This window comes from Terrapene carolina, unplaced genomic scaffold (assembly GCF_002925995.2).
Source record: "Terrapene carolina triunguis isolate 2854851 unplaced genomic scaffold, T_m_triunguis-2.0 Scaffold247, whole genome shotgun sequence".
Lineage (NCBI taxonomy): Eukaryota > Metazoa > Chordata > Testudines > Emydidae > Terrapene > Terrapene triunguis.
The window spans coordinates 12,293,096-12,308,253 of record NW_020664598.1 but is presented as its reverse complement, the minus strand read 5'-3'; the positions used below and the strand labels follow the sequence as shown (position 1 = coordinate 12,308,253).

The 15,158-nt window shown below is 44.9% G+C and overlaps 1 protein-coding gene across 2 annotated transcripts in view; it reads left to right on the top strand.

Annotated features, from left to right (window-relative positions):
* The first annotated feature begins 8,339 nt into the window (after nucleotides 1-8,339).
* Nucleotides 8,340-15,158, top strand: part of TRIM24 (tripartite motif containing 24) — a 150,750-nt gene continuing 143,931 nt past the window's right edge. Inside the window, exon 1 of one of the 2 annotated variants that reach the window (XM_026657486.2) lies at nucleotides 8,340-8,837. In XM_026657486.2, coding sequence (XP_026513271.1) covers nucleotides 8,483-8,837 — 355 coding nt within the window. In that variant the 5' untranslated portion in view covers nucleotides 8,340-8,482. The remainder of the gene's footprint in view (nucleotides 8,838-15,158) is intronic. The other variant, XM_026657485.2, reaches the window with a different exon arrangement.

The window sequence follows — 15,158 nt, the reverse complement described above, 5'->3', positions numbered from 1 at the left end:
GGAGCCGGCCCTGCTTAGTGGAAACAACTTGCAGGACCCTGAACTTGACTAGCCACTTGGATCAAAAGGGGTAACAGCATATTATTCCCTTTTCAATTTCTAATGGATACAAGTGTATTCAGGGCTTGAGAAGTAGACTGAGTTTGATTTAAAAGTGAGATTGGGAAAAACGTTTCCTATTCTGGTTTATGCTCCATATGCAAAATTAAGGCCCAGGCACTCTAAATCAGTGTCCAGAGTCCCAACTCCTCTAGCCATGAGATTACATCAAAATCTCAGCTTCCATTACAATACAAGTAAGTTTCTTGTCTTTGTGGTTATGGAGAATATGAAATGGGTATAACTGAGTGAGGCATGCAGTGTAGCTGAAGCCATGTCGGTTACCCGAAGAAGAGCTCTGTGTGGCTCAAAAGCTTGTCTCTCACCAACGGAAGTTGGTTCAATAAAAGATATTACCACACTCACCTTGTCTCTATAATTGAGAAATACAGATATGTCTGCCCGAGTCAGCAGACACATTAAAACAATAGCACTAACTGGGAGAAAACTGTACATTTCATTGGGGCCACTCCTCTGGGGGCCCTGTCAATACCACCCCATCAGAGAACACTGGGCGGCAGAAGGAGAACAGTGCAGCGGTCCTGGCTAGCCCACCCACACACCCAAATTGATACTCCATGATTACTGGGAAAGTACTGAGGGGACCCCTGCTGACAATCTCTAGCACTAGATGCCCCCGCTGCTTTCTCTGCTGTTTCTGAGAGGAAGGAGGACCTTTGATGCAATGTCTGGGAGAGTGAAAAAACTTCATATTACTGCCTCTGCCTTTCTTAGAGGGGTCCTACCACCATGCCTACCATTGTGCCCACAAGGAAGAGTGGGGGCTTGCTGCTATTTTTGCCTGTTGGAGGATTAGGGATCCCAGTTTTTCCAAAAAGGAGTGGTGGGAGAATCTTCCTCCAGCAGCCAACTTTTGTGAGAGAGGGCCCTGCCACTGATAGGGGTGGGGTCATAACATGGAGATATGGAGGGCCTGTGTTGTGGTGTGCATAGGATTGCCTTAATCCAGCCCTGACCAAAGAGGAAACAAAGATTTTAAAATTGCATCAAGCAACGGGGCAGAAAACCTAAAGAAGAGCTCTGCATAAGCTTGAAAGCATGTCTCTTTCACCGACAGAAATTGGTCCAGTAAACAATATTATCTTACCCATTTTGTTTCTCTAGGAGACCAGTTAAAACATTTAATAATAAAAAGAAGAAAAATACTTGACAAGAGAGTAGTAACCTTTGTACTTTCAGTATCCATACCTGTAAAAAAGTGCAATGCAATTTTTAGTGTACACACTAAATTATCTGAACTGCTTCCCACTGTGACTGCTCCAGTCTGCAGACCTAAATATCATTTTTTTATTTCTTGAAATACAGCAATTGCCTCTGAAATCAATTTGCAATAGAGGGAATTTTCTATTTTTATTGTATTGTAGAATATTTTCCTGTTTCATATATTGGCATGCTTTTGAGGTAAAAATTTTTATATGAATTTCAGTGAAGACTAGTTTAAAAATGTATATATTTGAGGATGTCATAACAGACCTGGTGTTTACTATCCCTTCTCTACCATGTAAATGAAAGGTGAAAAAGAAACTGCTGGGGTTCTTTTACAGACAGAAAAAAAATGAACTGCATTAATTAGTTTTTTTCAGTACTCAACTCCACCTTGAATGGCTTTTTGTTTCACTCTATTGCAATTGCAAGTCAATAGCTACTTATCTTGCAATGGCTATTCCAGTTCCCCCTTAAATGGCTTTTTGTCTTGTTCTGGATATCCCACAACATTTCCACCTTAAATGGGAAGAGAAGGGGAGGAGGGGAGACGAGAGCGTTAGTGAAAGCTAGTGTATATTAATATTAATGACTGAAACTGAAGACCCCACCCTTCTGTTGATTGCTCTATGCAAGGCAGGGAGATACAGCTAGGGTGACCAGAGAGCAAGTGTGAAAAATCAGGACGGGTGTGGGGGGGTAATGGGAGCCTATATAAGACAAAGCCTCAAATATCGGGACTGTCCCTATAAAATCGGGACATCTGGTCACCCTAGATACAGCAGGACTGGAGAAAAGAAGACATGCAGAAGACAGATGGGCTGGCTGGCATCGTTCTTATTAACATAAATAAGACAGAAGAGTTAAGAAAGAGTAACCTGGCCGTGTGGTGTTATTCCCAGGAAGAGAGTGAGCTTTACCTCTTAACTGTCCCTCTATTTAAATCCAAAATTGCTTCTGTCCTGAAACAACTTGGTGGGATCATGCGCTTATTACTGTAATTGTTGAGGCTGGATCGTGAAGATGAGCATGCTTACTAAGCATTGTTCTGTGTGGGGAAAAAAAAATAGTCTTACATCATTAAAAGCTTTTTACACTAATACTCTTCGTGTGCCCATTCGGCTGATTAATTATGTCCCTATGCGGAGGCAGTGTCTTTTGTGGGTGGGGAGGAGAGAGATAATTAGGTTAGCGCTCACTTCAGTAATAGTATGGCTGCATTACAGTGGAAGTTTTTTTCCTTCCACTTTGAGTTAATTGATTTCTAATTAACTTCAAGTAGTTGGCACATCTGTAAAGGCTAGTCTGGACACGCCCCACATGCTTGTTCCAGAGTGTAAAACGTTTGTGGTTTAGCGTAGTTTGAGCCTTAGGGTAAAAGTCGTGAAGAGGAGCCTTAAGATTTTTTTATTGGCATGACAAGCTCTACCAAACTCAGCGTTTAAAAAAATAAATGAATAAATAGAGAGAGAGAGACAGTCACTGTGGCTAGGTGCTGGAGTTAGGTGGGATCCTTCTAAACTGTTTGGGGTTTGATCCCCTGTATCTGTGAACAGTCCTCATCCCTGATAAGTTGGCAGGTTGCTACACAGCACAATGCCCAAGTAGGGTGACCACATGTCCTGATTTTATAGGGATTGTCCTGATATTCAGGGCTTTGTTTTATAGAGGCACCTATTATGCACCACCCCGTCCTAATTTTTCACACTTGCTGTCTGGTCACCCTATGCCCAAATCTCCGCATCTCACTAATTCTGGCCAAAAGCTAGGGAATGGGAGACCCAGCAAGTGTCCCTAGGACAGGTGGAGGAAACAGCTAGTTGAAAAAAGTGGGAGGAAAGGAGGGCATTAGGGTTACCACCTAGCCTGTATTTGACTGGCCTGGATGATTTTTGTATGGATTTGTCAATTGCCAGAAAAAAAAATTAATCTGCTGGGGGTTTTTTTACGGGGGTCTAAAGATTTGCATTATTACCACAATACACTGGGATAGCTAATGTTAAAAGTAGGGCTGTCAATTAATCACAGTTAACTCATGCGATTAACTATAAAAAATTAATCGTGATTAATCGCACCTATAACAATAGAATACCAATTGAATTTATTAAATATTTTTGGATGTTTTTCTACATTTTCAATATTGATGTCAATTACAACACAGAATACAAAGTGCACGGTGCTCACTTTATATTATTATTTTTATTACAATATATGCACTGTAAAAATGATAAACAAAAGAATTAGTATTTTTCAATTCACCTCATACAAGTACTGAAGTGCAATCTCTTTATCGTGAAAGTGTAACTTAGAAATGCAGATTTTTTTGGTTACATAACTGCACTCAAAAACAAAACAGTGCAAAACTTTAGAGCCTACAAGTCCACTCAGTACTACTTCTTATTCTGCCAATCACTAAGACAAACAAGTTTGTTTACTTTGACGGGAGATACTGCTGCCTGCTTCTTGTTTACAATGTCACCTGAAAGTGAGAACAGGCGTTCGCATGGCACTTTTGTAGCTGGTAAGTATTTACATCCCAGGTATGCTAAACATTCGTGTGCCCCTCCATGCTTTGGCCACCATTCCAGAGGACATACTTCCATGCTGATGATGCTCATTAAAAAAATAATGCATTAATTAAATTTGAGACTGAACTCCTTGGGGGAGAATTATTTGTCTCCTGTTCAGTTTTACCTGCATTCTGCCATATATTTCATGTTATAGCAGTCTCAGATGATGACCCAGCACATGTTTATTTTAAGAACACTTTCACTGTAGATTTGACAAAACACAAAGAAGGTACTAATGTGAGATTTCTAAAAATAGCTACAGCACTGGACACAAGGTTTAAGAATCTGAAGTGCCATCCAAAATCTGAGAGGGACGAGGTGTGGAGCATGCTTTCAGAAGTCTTAAAAAAGCAACACTCTATGCGGAAACTACAGAACCCAAACCACCAAAAAAGAAAATCAACCTTCTCCTGGTGGCATCTGACTCAGATGATGAAAATGAACATGCGTTGGTCTGCACTGCTTTGGATCGTTATCAAACAGAACCCATCATCAGCAAGGAAGCATGTCCTCTGGAATGGTGGTTGAAGCATCAAGGGACATATGAATCTTTAGCGCATCTGGCATGTAAATACCTTGCAACGCCAGCTACAACAGTGCCATGCGAACGCCTGTTCTCACTTTCAGGTAACATTGTAAACAAGAAGCGGGCAGCATTATCTCCTGCAAATTGTAACCAACTTTGTTCATCTGAGTGATTGTCTGACCAAGAAGTAGGACTGATTGGACTTGTAGGCTCTAAAGTTTTACATTGTTTTATTTTTGAATGCAGTTTTTTGTGTGTATAATTCTACATTTGTAAGTTCAACTTTCATGATAAAGAGATTGCACTACAGTACTTGTATTCAGTGAATTGAAAAATACTATTTTGTTTTTTACAGTGCAAATATTTGTAATAAAAATAAATACAAAGTGAGCACTGTACACTTTGTATTCTGTGTTGTAATTGAAATTAATATATTTGAAAATGTAGTAAACATCCCAAAATATTTAAAATAAATGGTATTCTACTGTTTAACAGCACGATTAATCGCGCAATTAATCATGATTAATTTTTGTATCACACGATTAATCACGATTAATTTTTTTAATCGCTTGACAGCCCCGGTTAAAAGTTTGTGTGTCCTGTTAAAGATGCTGCAGTGTTCTCACTTCTGCAGTTTAAGCGCTAACAGATCAAAACGGTTGAAAATACAGCAGCTGTCTGACCACCAACACTGTAAGCACACCATGCAGGCATGTGAGAGGGTTTGAGTCAGGTGAGAGTGAGGAGATGTGCAATGGTATCAATCTTTTCTATGTGTGTTCTCTCTGTAGATACTATAAGTGACTGTTGAAGGGGCGGGGGTTGTAGAGTTGCCTTATGGTTGGTGTGGGGGTGGGCTGGCCTTCTGGGGGGTGGGTGCCAGTTTTTTTGCTTTTCAAAGGTGGTAAGCCTAGAAAGGGTAGGGAGGAAGAAAGGGGAGGGATAAACCCCCTACTTCCTCCCCTCCCCCCAGGTCAGGAGTATTGTCCTGGGAGGGAGCACAGTTTCACTTTAGGAAGGAATGTGGTGTGATGAGGAAGCCAGGAAGGATTCAGTCAGAAGCCAGCCAGGAGGACTGCAGAAGCAGGACTCCCAGGCCAGGGACACCCATAAGAGGGTAGCGGGGTGGAGCTAGGGGAGGGGACGGGGCAGGAAACACTGGTCTACAATTTTTGAGAAGTAGTCTGCTTCAGAGATAAAATGTGCTATTTATTATGTATTTTGATGTGCTGAATTCAAATATGACAATTAAAACAACTGATTGGCTACTGTTTCTAAGATATTTAAGTTTTTACATTTTATGTCTATGTATATTGTGTAGATAGTAGAGTTTTAATCATAAATTGTAAACCTAGGTCTTTTCATGTGTTTATGGTTGCTTTACATGATAATAGTTCACCTGTCCTGTTTATGTAACACTTTAAAAATCAGCAAAAGGGTTATATAAATAAAATTTATTATGAAACAAAAGGCAAAAAGCTATTATGTACATAGTTTAGTCCTATTCAGTGTCTACTCGGCGCTTCTTGGCTTGTCTCTTGTATTCATTAAATGGAGCATCTCTTGTCACTGTCCAGCAATAGTCTGCAAGCATTGATGGGCTCCATTTGCCCTGATAGCGTTTCTCCATTGTTGCAATGTCCTGGTGAAATCGCTCGCCGTGCTCGTCGCTCACTGCTCCGCAGTTCGGTGGAAAAAAATCTAGATGAGAGTGCAAAAAATGTATCTTTAGTGACATGTTGCAACCAAGGCTTTTGTATGCCTTGAGGAGGTTTTCCACCAATAACCTGTAGTTGTCTGCCTTGTTGTTTCCGAGAAAATTTATTGCCACTAACTGGAAGGCTTTCCATGCCGTCTTTTCCTTGCCACGCAGTGCATGGTCAAATGCATCATCTCGAAGAAGTTCACGAATCTGAGGACCAACAAAGACACCTTCCTTTATCTTAGCTTCACTTAACCTTGGAAATTTTCCACGGAGGTACTTGAAAGCTGCTTGTGTTTTGTCAATGGCCTTGACAAAGTCCTTCATCAGACCCAGTTTGATTCCTGGTAACAAAATCTTCCTTGATTCAACAAGTGGTGGATGCTGAACACTTTTCCTCCCAGGCTCCAATGACTGTCGGAGTGGCCAATCTTTCTTGATGTAGTGGGAATCTCTTGCACGACTATCCCATTCGCAGAGAAAACAGCAGTACTTTGTGTATCCAGTCTGCAGACCAAGCAAGAGAGCAACAACCTTCAAATCGCCACAAAGCTGCCACTGATGTTGGTCATAGTTTATGCATCTCAAAAGTTGTTTCATGTTGTCATAGGTTTCCTTCATATGGACTGCATAACCAACTGGAATTGATGGCAAAACATTGCCATTACACAGTAAAACAGCTTTAAGACTCGTCTTCCATGAATCAATGAACAGTCTCCACTCATCTGGATCGTGAACGATGTTGAGGGCTGCCATCACACCATCGATGTTGTTGCAGGCTACAAGATCACCTTCCATGAAGAAGAATGGGACAAGATCCTTTTGACGGTCACGGAACATGGAAACCCTAACATCACCTGCCAGGAGATTCCACTGCTGTAGTCTGGAGCCCAACAGCTCTGCTTTACTCTTGAGTAGTTCCAAATCCCTGACAAGGTCATTCAGTTCACCTTGTGTTATGAGGTGTGGTTCAGAGGAGGAGGATGGGAGAAAATGTGGGTCCTGTGACATTGATGGTTCAGGACCAGAAGTTTCATCCTCTTCTTCTTCCTCATCTGACTCAAGTGAGAATGATTCTGGTGCATCAGGAACCGGCAGTCCTTCTCCGTGGGGTACTGGGCGTATAGCTGATGGAATGTTTGGATAATGCACAGTCCACTTTTTCTTCTTTGACACACCTTTCCCAACTGGAGGCACCATGCAGAAGTAACAATTGCTGGTATGATCTGTTGGCTCTCTCCAAATCATTGGCACTGCAAAAGGCATAGATTTCCTTTTCCTGTTCAACCACTGGCGAAGATTCGTTGCACAAGTGTTGCAGCATGTGTGGGGCCCACCTCTTGTCCTGATCTCCAATTTTGCAGCCAAAATAAAGGTGATAGGCTTTCTTAACCATAGTGGTTATACTGCACTTTTGTGATGCAGAAGTCACTTCACCACAAACATAGCAGAAGTTATCTGCACTGTTCACACAAGTACGAGGCATCTCTGCTCACTTTGGCTAAACAGAAATGTGTCCCTTTGCAAAATCAAACACTGACAAATAAGAGAGCACGACACTGTATGATTTCTAGAGCTGATATAGGGCAATTTGTTCAGCAGAGTGATGTAAGCTTCGTTATGATTGCATCATCCATGACTTCTAGGAATAACATGATGCAATTCATATCATGTATGACGCAATACCAGCTTCAGATTGCATCATTCATTGTTTTGCCTAAAAAGCAAGTACTGTCCAAACTGAGTCATAGATTTATTCATAGATCCAGTCAAAGATGTATTTTAGTCATTTCTGGTTTAAATTGAGATCCCTTCCCTTTATAACTCACTCTGCCATTCCCAAGTCAAGGGTCGTATATACTGACCCAATAGCATATCCTGAAAACTAGAGCCAATCAACAATTTTAAGCATCATTTTCGTTCTCAGTGACCCAGAATTAGTAGAGTTTGACAACATTTATTTCAGAAGCATTTTGGCTGTAGAGCAGTGAAACAGGTTGTGTGAGTGGCGAAGGGGGGAGGGCGGGTATCCGTACGCAGAGGGGGTGGTGTGGCGGGTGGAGCTATGCGGAGGTGGGCGGGGTCTCCAGCGCCCGGTGAAGGGGAAAGGGCTGAGCCAGTGGGAGGAGCGGGGCGGGGCTACGCGGAGACCCATCTCCTAGGAGGGGGCGGGGCCCGGCTAGCCGTTGGCCGTGTCGCGCGGGTGCAGTTGCAACCTCCGAGGATAACAAACACCGCGGCGGGCGGAGGGGGCAGGGTCCGCTCGTGGGCGCCGCGGCCCGGGGTCTCGGGTGGGGATCGGCCGGTGGAGTCGCTCTCCCCCCACCCCCGAGGCGGGAGGCGCCGGGCGGCGCAAGGACAATGGAGGCGGCGGGGGCCTGGCCGGCGGATCGAGCGGGGGCCGCGGCGCTGAGCGGGGAGAACGAGGCCGAGAGCCGGCAGGGCCCTGCGGAGCGCGGCGGGGAGGCGGCCCAGCTCAACCTGTTGGACACCTGCGCCGTGTGCGCGCAGCACATCCAGAGCCGGCGGCCCAAGCTGCTGCCCTGCCTGCACTCCTTCTGCCTGCGCTGCCTGCCACAGCCCGACCGCTACCTCATGCTGCCCCCCGCCGCCCCGTCCCCGTCCCCCGGCCCGGGCACCCCCAAAGAGCCGCAGCCGCCGGCGTCCCCCTGCTCGCCCGTCCCTTCGCCGACCTCACCCCTGCACTGCACACCGGGTAAGTGCCCCTCTGCCCGCCCCGCCGTATCCCACCCCAGGCCGGGCTGCTCGCCCAGGGGGCTGCCGCGTCGCCACGGAGCTGGAGGGCGAGGAGCCCGTCGCCGCTGGAAGCCGAGAGGCGCCGCTCTTGCGACCGCTCTCTCAAGCGCCGCGGCGGCCCCCTGTGGAAGGGGAGGGCAGGTGCTCGCGTGGGTCGCCGCCCATTGGCGGGCAGGGGGAGAGGCCTGTGGGTCTCTGGCCGCTCCCACCGTGGCCGTTGTGTAGGGATGAATTGGTCACGGTGGTGAGTGAGTGCCTGGGTCATGTCGCGATACGGGGGGGGGGTATTGAAAGGGAGCCCCGCCCCTCTGTTGTGTCTGCTCTGCAGGCAACTTCCAGGAGCAAATGGGGGGCTTGTGATTCTTTTTTTTTTTTTTTTTTACTACCACTCTTTTGTCGGGGAACCTCATCATTGCCGCTGTTCGTGCGGTGCGTCCTGTGTTGTTAGAAACGAGAGACGGGAAAACCCTCTGATACCCTGTACATCTTCCACCCCCCTCACGCTGCTGGGTTGCTCTCCGCATGGTGTTCTCCGGCACTTGACTCTCTCGATCTAGCTCTGGTTCTTGGAAGGAGCTTCTATTATTTCCTTTTGGAGCCACACCCATAATCGTCTGTAACAAGTTGCATGTCCTAAACAGAAGGCGAGAAAGCCGAACAGTGCAGTGAAGTTTGTGATGTGGATATGTTGGTGGTTTTGCATCTTCTTACTGATCACTTTTGCACGTTGAAGAGATTTGATTTGCTCCGTACTGCAAAAGATAGCTGAGAAGGGCTTGTGGTAGGGAGAAAAGAAGTATGGCAGAGTAAAAGATCTGTCATTTGGTGGTGAGAAAGTTGTTTGTGTCCCGAAGTTTAACTATTTGAATCATGTTAAGAGCAAGCTTTTAAGCAGCCATAGATGGAATTTTTTTTTATTTTTACACCTTTTATAGGTGTGACCTTGTTTGCACCAAGATGAAGTTGTCTGTAAGGAAATGTGAAGATTGTAAAGATCTTTGGTCTCTGGTATATTTCTAGGAAATAGATACATAGTAGCAGAAATCTAGTACTATGTCAGTAGTTTATCAAAAAAATGGGGGAAACAGTTTAAAAATAATTTCCTGATCTCCTTTCTTATGCATAAATTCATCCTGAAGAAAAGCTCAAACAAGCAGCTTGGGATGGAAATGAGTGAAGTTGATATATTTATTGTGGGGTAAAAGAAGGTGTAACAAAATTAGAGCTGCTCTGTAATAATGTAGGTAGACCTATTATTGGGATGGTTACTCCATGAGTAAACTTAGTTCAATAGGACTGTGGTTTTCAAACTTTTTTGGCAACCCAGTTTGTGGGGTTCCATTTGGGGAGGACAAAGCACACGACCAATGTGGTTGCAAGCTGACTCCGTTTATTACAAGCTTTCTTTTATAATCCTTCTTGCTGAACTGAACTCTGTTTATTACAAGCTTTCTTTTATATTCTTTCTCAACATTACATAACACAATTAGGCTATAATCACACATCTACCGATTGGACAAGAAGGAGAATCATGTGTTTATCACATGTATAGCCCCACATCGATTGGTTCAGATGTTCCTTACATAAGGCCTCATCTTATATAACCACCAGGGGCCCTTACATAAGGCCTCATCTTATATAACCACCAGGGGACCTTACGTAAGGCCTCATCTTATATAACCACCAGGGGACCTTACATAAGGCCATGATTTATTGCCAGGCAAGTGTCCCATCGTGACCCTTACCCTCTCATGGAACTTTACATCCCCACACCAGTTGAAGAAAATTGTTGATGCCCACGACCCAATGGAGCTGGGGATGAGTGGTTTGGAGTGTGGTAGGGGCTCAGGGCTGGGGGTGAGGGCTGTGGGGTGGGGCCGGGAATGAGGGGTTTGGGGGCAGGAAGGGGCTCTGGGTTTTTGGGGGGGGCTCAGGGCTAGGGCAGGGGATTGGGGCATGGGCTTACCTCGGTGGCTCCCGGTCAGCCGTGCAGTGGGGGTGCTAAGGCAGGCTTCCTGCCTGTCCTGGCACCATGGACCGTGCTATGCCCCAAAAGTGGCCAGCAGCAGGTCCGGCTCTTAGGCAGAGGTGCGCAAGCGGCTCCGCACAGCTCTCACCCGCAGGCACCGCCCCCCTGGCTCCCATTGGCCGGGAACCCTGCCCTCCTCCCTTCCCCCCTCGCCTAGGAGCCGGACCTGCTGCTGGTCACTTCCAGGGCGCAGTGCAGTGTCAGAACAGGTAGGGATTAGCCTGCTTTAGCCAGGCAGCACTGCCAATGGGACTTTTAACGGCCCAGTCAATGGTGCTGACCAGAGCCACTGCGACCCAGTGCCTTACGTTCTGCGACCCAGTACTGGGTCGCGACCCGCAGTTTGAAAACCACTGCAATAGGAGACACTAAAGTGGGGGTAGGGGGAAGCAGGAAGAGAATAGAATAGCTCAACATAAGCCATCCCTCAGCAAACAAGGATTGTTAAGGGGCAAGGTCAGAACTCTAGCTCTGAATATTTTACTTCCTCCTAGCCAACCCGCAAAACTAGGTGGAACCACAAGAAAGGGACTGCTTGTTACTGAAGGGCAGATGTTCTCTGTGATAAGTTAAGTTAAACTCCTCTCCCAATAGCTCATTATCAGGAACTACTCCTTACAGATGTTTTCTGTCAATGACTTGGTTACATGTGTCTTTAGCTTATCAATTAGATAAACCAGATATGGTGAAAAGAGCTCTGTGGGTCAATGTGTTTTCTTTCTCATGAATGATTACTTGACATCTTGTATTATTTGAATCCATAAGAGGATGGTGAGCCTTTAGGTAAGATAGACTTGCATGTAGACTTGTTTTAAAAAATTTTCTCTGCAAGTTTTGTTTCTACTGTGAAATAAACACTTTGGTTTTAAGAAGATGGTTTGGTCACTACATATGCTAAAGGCATTAGACTTCGACATGGGCTGAACCCAGTCAAACTTATTGGGTAAGCATTGTTGATATATAGGTTGTTCTAGCCCAGGGCCTGCTCTAGGGGTGGAAGGATTGCAGAGCTCCACCCAGGAGAGGTAAAGGCATGTGGCCTGACACATGAGGTGGTGCATTCAGAGACTAGAAAGGGGATAGGGTTACAGCCAGCCCTGTAACCATGACAGTGGGGTTAGGTCATATAATCATCTTTTGTTGGTGTATTCTCTTGAGTTTTGAGGTCATGAGCAAACACAGTCCAAATGAAACGTGAATCCAAACTGACAAGTTAAATATAGAAGAGGTCCATAGTCAGGAGACAGATAAGATGTAGGGAAAGAGTGAAAAGATTCGGACTGTTCAGAGATTATTTGAATAAGAGGGGACGTATGGTAGAAGTACATAAAATGAAAAAAATGGAAAGCGTAGATTGAACACTTCTGTCTGTATATGCATCCGAAGAAGTGGGTTGTAGCCCACGAAAGCTTATGCTCTAATAAATTTGTTAGTCTCTAAGGTGCCACAAGTACTCCTGTTCTTTTTACTTCTGTCTTTACCTTTTTTTATGATTGTGGAAGTGATGGCTGCAACTGTAGTTTAAAGATTTGGTTAAGGTTGCTTTTTTCCCTCCACTGTAAGGCTGGCCGGGATGCCAGCGCAGGCTGGGGCAGGAACAGGCACAGTCTGAGGAGCAGTTTGTCAGAACTACCAGGCAGCTGGGAATCCTGGCAAAGTGTGGCACTCTGTACATCAAAACAGCACGTTGGAACCCCCATATTCACGCCTGTCATGTAATTATGATATATTTCATACAAAGCATGCCATGTAAGATGTCATATGAAGAGTCATGATCTGCTGAAACCCATTGTTATGAAAAAAAAAAAAAGTATATCATTAGTATTTATTAAGTTATGAGATTTTGCTATATGGTTGTTATTGAAATGTGTTATAAGTTTGCTAGTGACAGACAAAGAAGGCAAACCACTCCTAGGAGGGTGTTCAGTGACCATTAATCATCGGGGGAGTTGTAATCAAGGGATTTACAATTCAATGACAATTGCGCAAGCACCACACAATGGGGACTGCTCAACTCTAGGACTCAGTTGCACAAGACCATACCAGGGAGATTGCTCAACCCTGTGACTCATCAAAGCCCACCAGGACGTGTCTGGGCTAGTCAAGCACGTGAACTGAGGATATGAAATAAGGGACAGTGGCATCGTGCCTTGGCCTTTCTCCTCCCCCACCTACACTTGAAGCAACAAGAATGCTGAAAAGACTGACTTCAACTGAGGAGACTGGCCCCAGGATAGAGAGAGAAGCCTTTGTATTAAGTACCGTAACTTCTAGTGGGGTGAGAACTGCTTGATCTAATAAGGTTTAAGATTTAGACTGATTTTCTTGGTAACTATCTCTGACCTTTTATGCCTGCCACTTATAATAATAACTTAAAATTTATCTTTCTGTAGTTAATAAATCTGTTTTATATTTACCTAAAACAGTGTGTTTTGGCTGAAGTGCTTGGGAAATCTCAGCTCAGTTTACAAAGGCTTGTGTATGTCCTCTCCACATTGAGGAGGGGCGGACTAGGTAATAAACTTACACTGGTTAGGCTTCAGACCAGGGCAAGATGGTACAGTTCTGGGGTGTAAGTTTGGAAAGCTGGGGGAAGTTGGGTGGTGTGATTCGCGAGTGTCTGGCAATCTTATCTGGTGGGCTCCACATGCTGTTGTGCTGAGTGATCACAGTACCTGGAGGGGTTTGCTGCTAGTAAAGTATTGTGAGAGACAGCTCATACTGGAGAGTTAAGGGGGCACAGCAGTACCCCAGTTCCAGGTTGTACCCTGGGAATCAGGGCCGGCTTTAGGAAGTGTGGGGCCCGATTTGAACAGTTTCGATGGGGCCCCGACAGGGATGACAAAAAAAAACAAACAAACGTGGGGCTTGTACTCACTAGGCCGTGCTCCTAGTCTTTGGTGGCGGGTCCTTCACTCGCTCCGGGTCTTCGGCGGCACTGAAGGACCCACCACCAAAGTGCCGCCAAAGACCCAGAGCGCCGCCAGGTGAGTAAAAATTAAAAAGGCGCCTCTAGCCAGGGAAGGGATTCTCTGCCACTTGCCCCTCCACTCTGGGCGGCCCTGCCACTGGGCGCGGGGTCCGATTCGGGGGAATTGGTGGAATTGGCCTAAAGCCGGCCCTGCTGGGGATCCGGTCACACAAGGTAGCAGTCTTGTGCAGGCTGAAGTGGCTTGTTTCCTAAGGAGCCTGTATACCTTGTTTTGGGGTCTCCTAAAGTTAGGCCCTTGCTTGTGGATTGTCTGGGCCCTGGTTCATTAGCATGGGCCTATCAGAGGACTTGCAGGTAATTACCTCAGAACACTCACTGGCTCAGGGATGACTCATCACACCCACTTCACAAAGAAGTTGAATCCCTGCTTACCTTATTGAGAATACAATGTATCTCCTTTCAACACTTACCGCATTATAGTTCAGGTCCATTGTGACATAAGAAAACTCTTGACCAAACTGAACCAGAGTCACATAATGCATTATGCCTACACCTAGGATGAAGTTGAAAACTACTGCTTATGAAGCTAGTTATATGTAATGCTGGTGCTGCAGTGGTGGTAATACCACATATGGAATGAAACTGTACTAATGTTGGGTGAGTTTTACCACACGCTTGGGGCCAAGACACTCAGGTTTATTAATTCAGACCTTTGTTTGAACCAAAAATATGGCTTTGCAGTTGCAATTACTATAAAAGCAATGAATGACAGCTACACAGAAAAATAAATTGATCAGTTACCTTCTCCTGGGGGATAGATGGGTCACAAGAAATTTCCCTTTTCATTCTAACATCTATACCATTCCAGATTATATGACCATCCAGTCAACATTAAGCATTGTCTTACATAGCAAATACAATACCATGTGCAAGCTTCAGTTTACATACATTTTTCTGCCCATGCTATTTCTCTGTCATGTTTCTTTTCTTATTACCACTAATCATGCATGCTGGCCAGGCCTTTCACCTCTTACCAATGTAGGGACTTCTTGGCAGTACATTTTGTGTGTTCATTGTACTGATAACTTCCTCTTATCTATGTAATGTCCTTCAGCTCAGTACATTCTGTTTAAAAAAAAAAAAAAAAAAAAAAATTAAAAAAAATCACCTTTGTCCTGTACAACAGCTATAAGCATTATTAAGCAAGTCCACGTAAGGACATATTAGCAACCAAAGACTAGGCAGAAGCCAGCTACTTTAGCATAAGTATTACCCTGGCCTGTCCAATGACACTTCCAACCATGACTAGGAGTCATGGC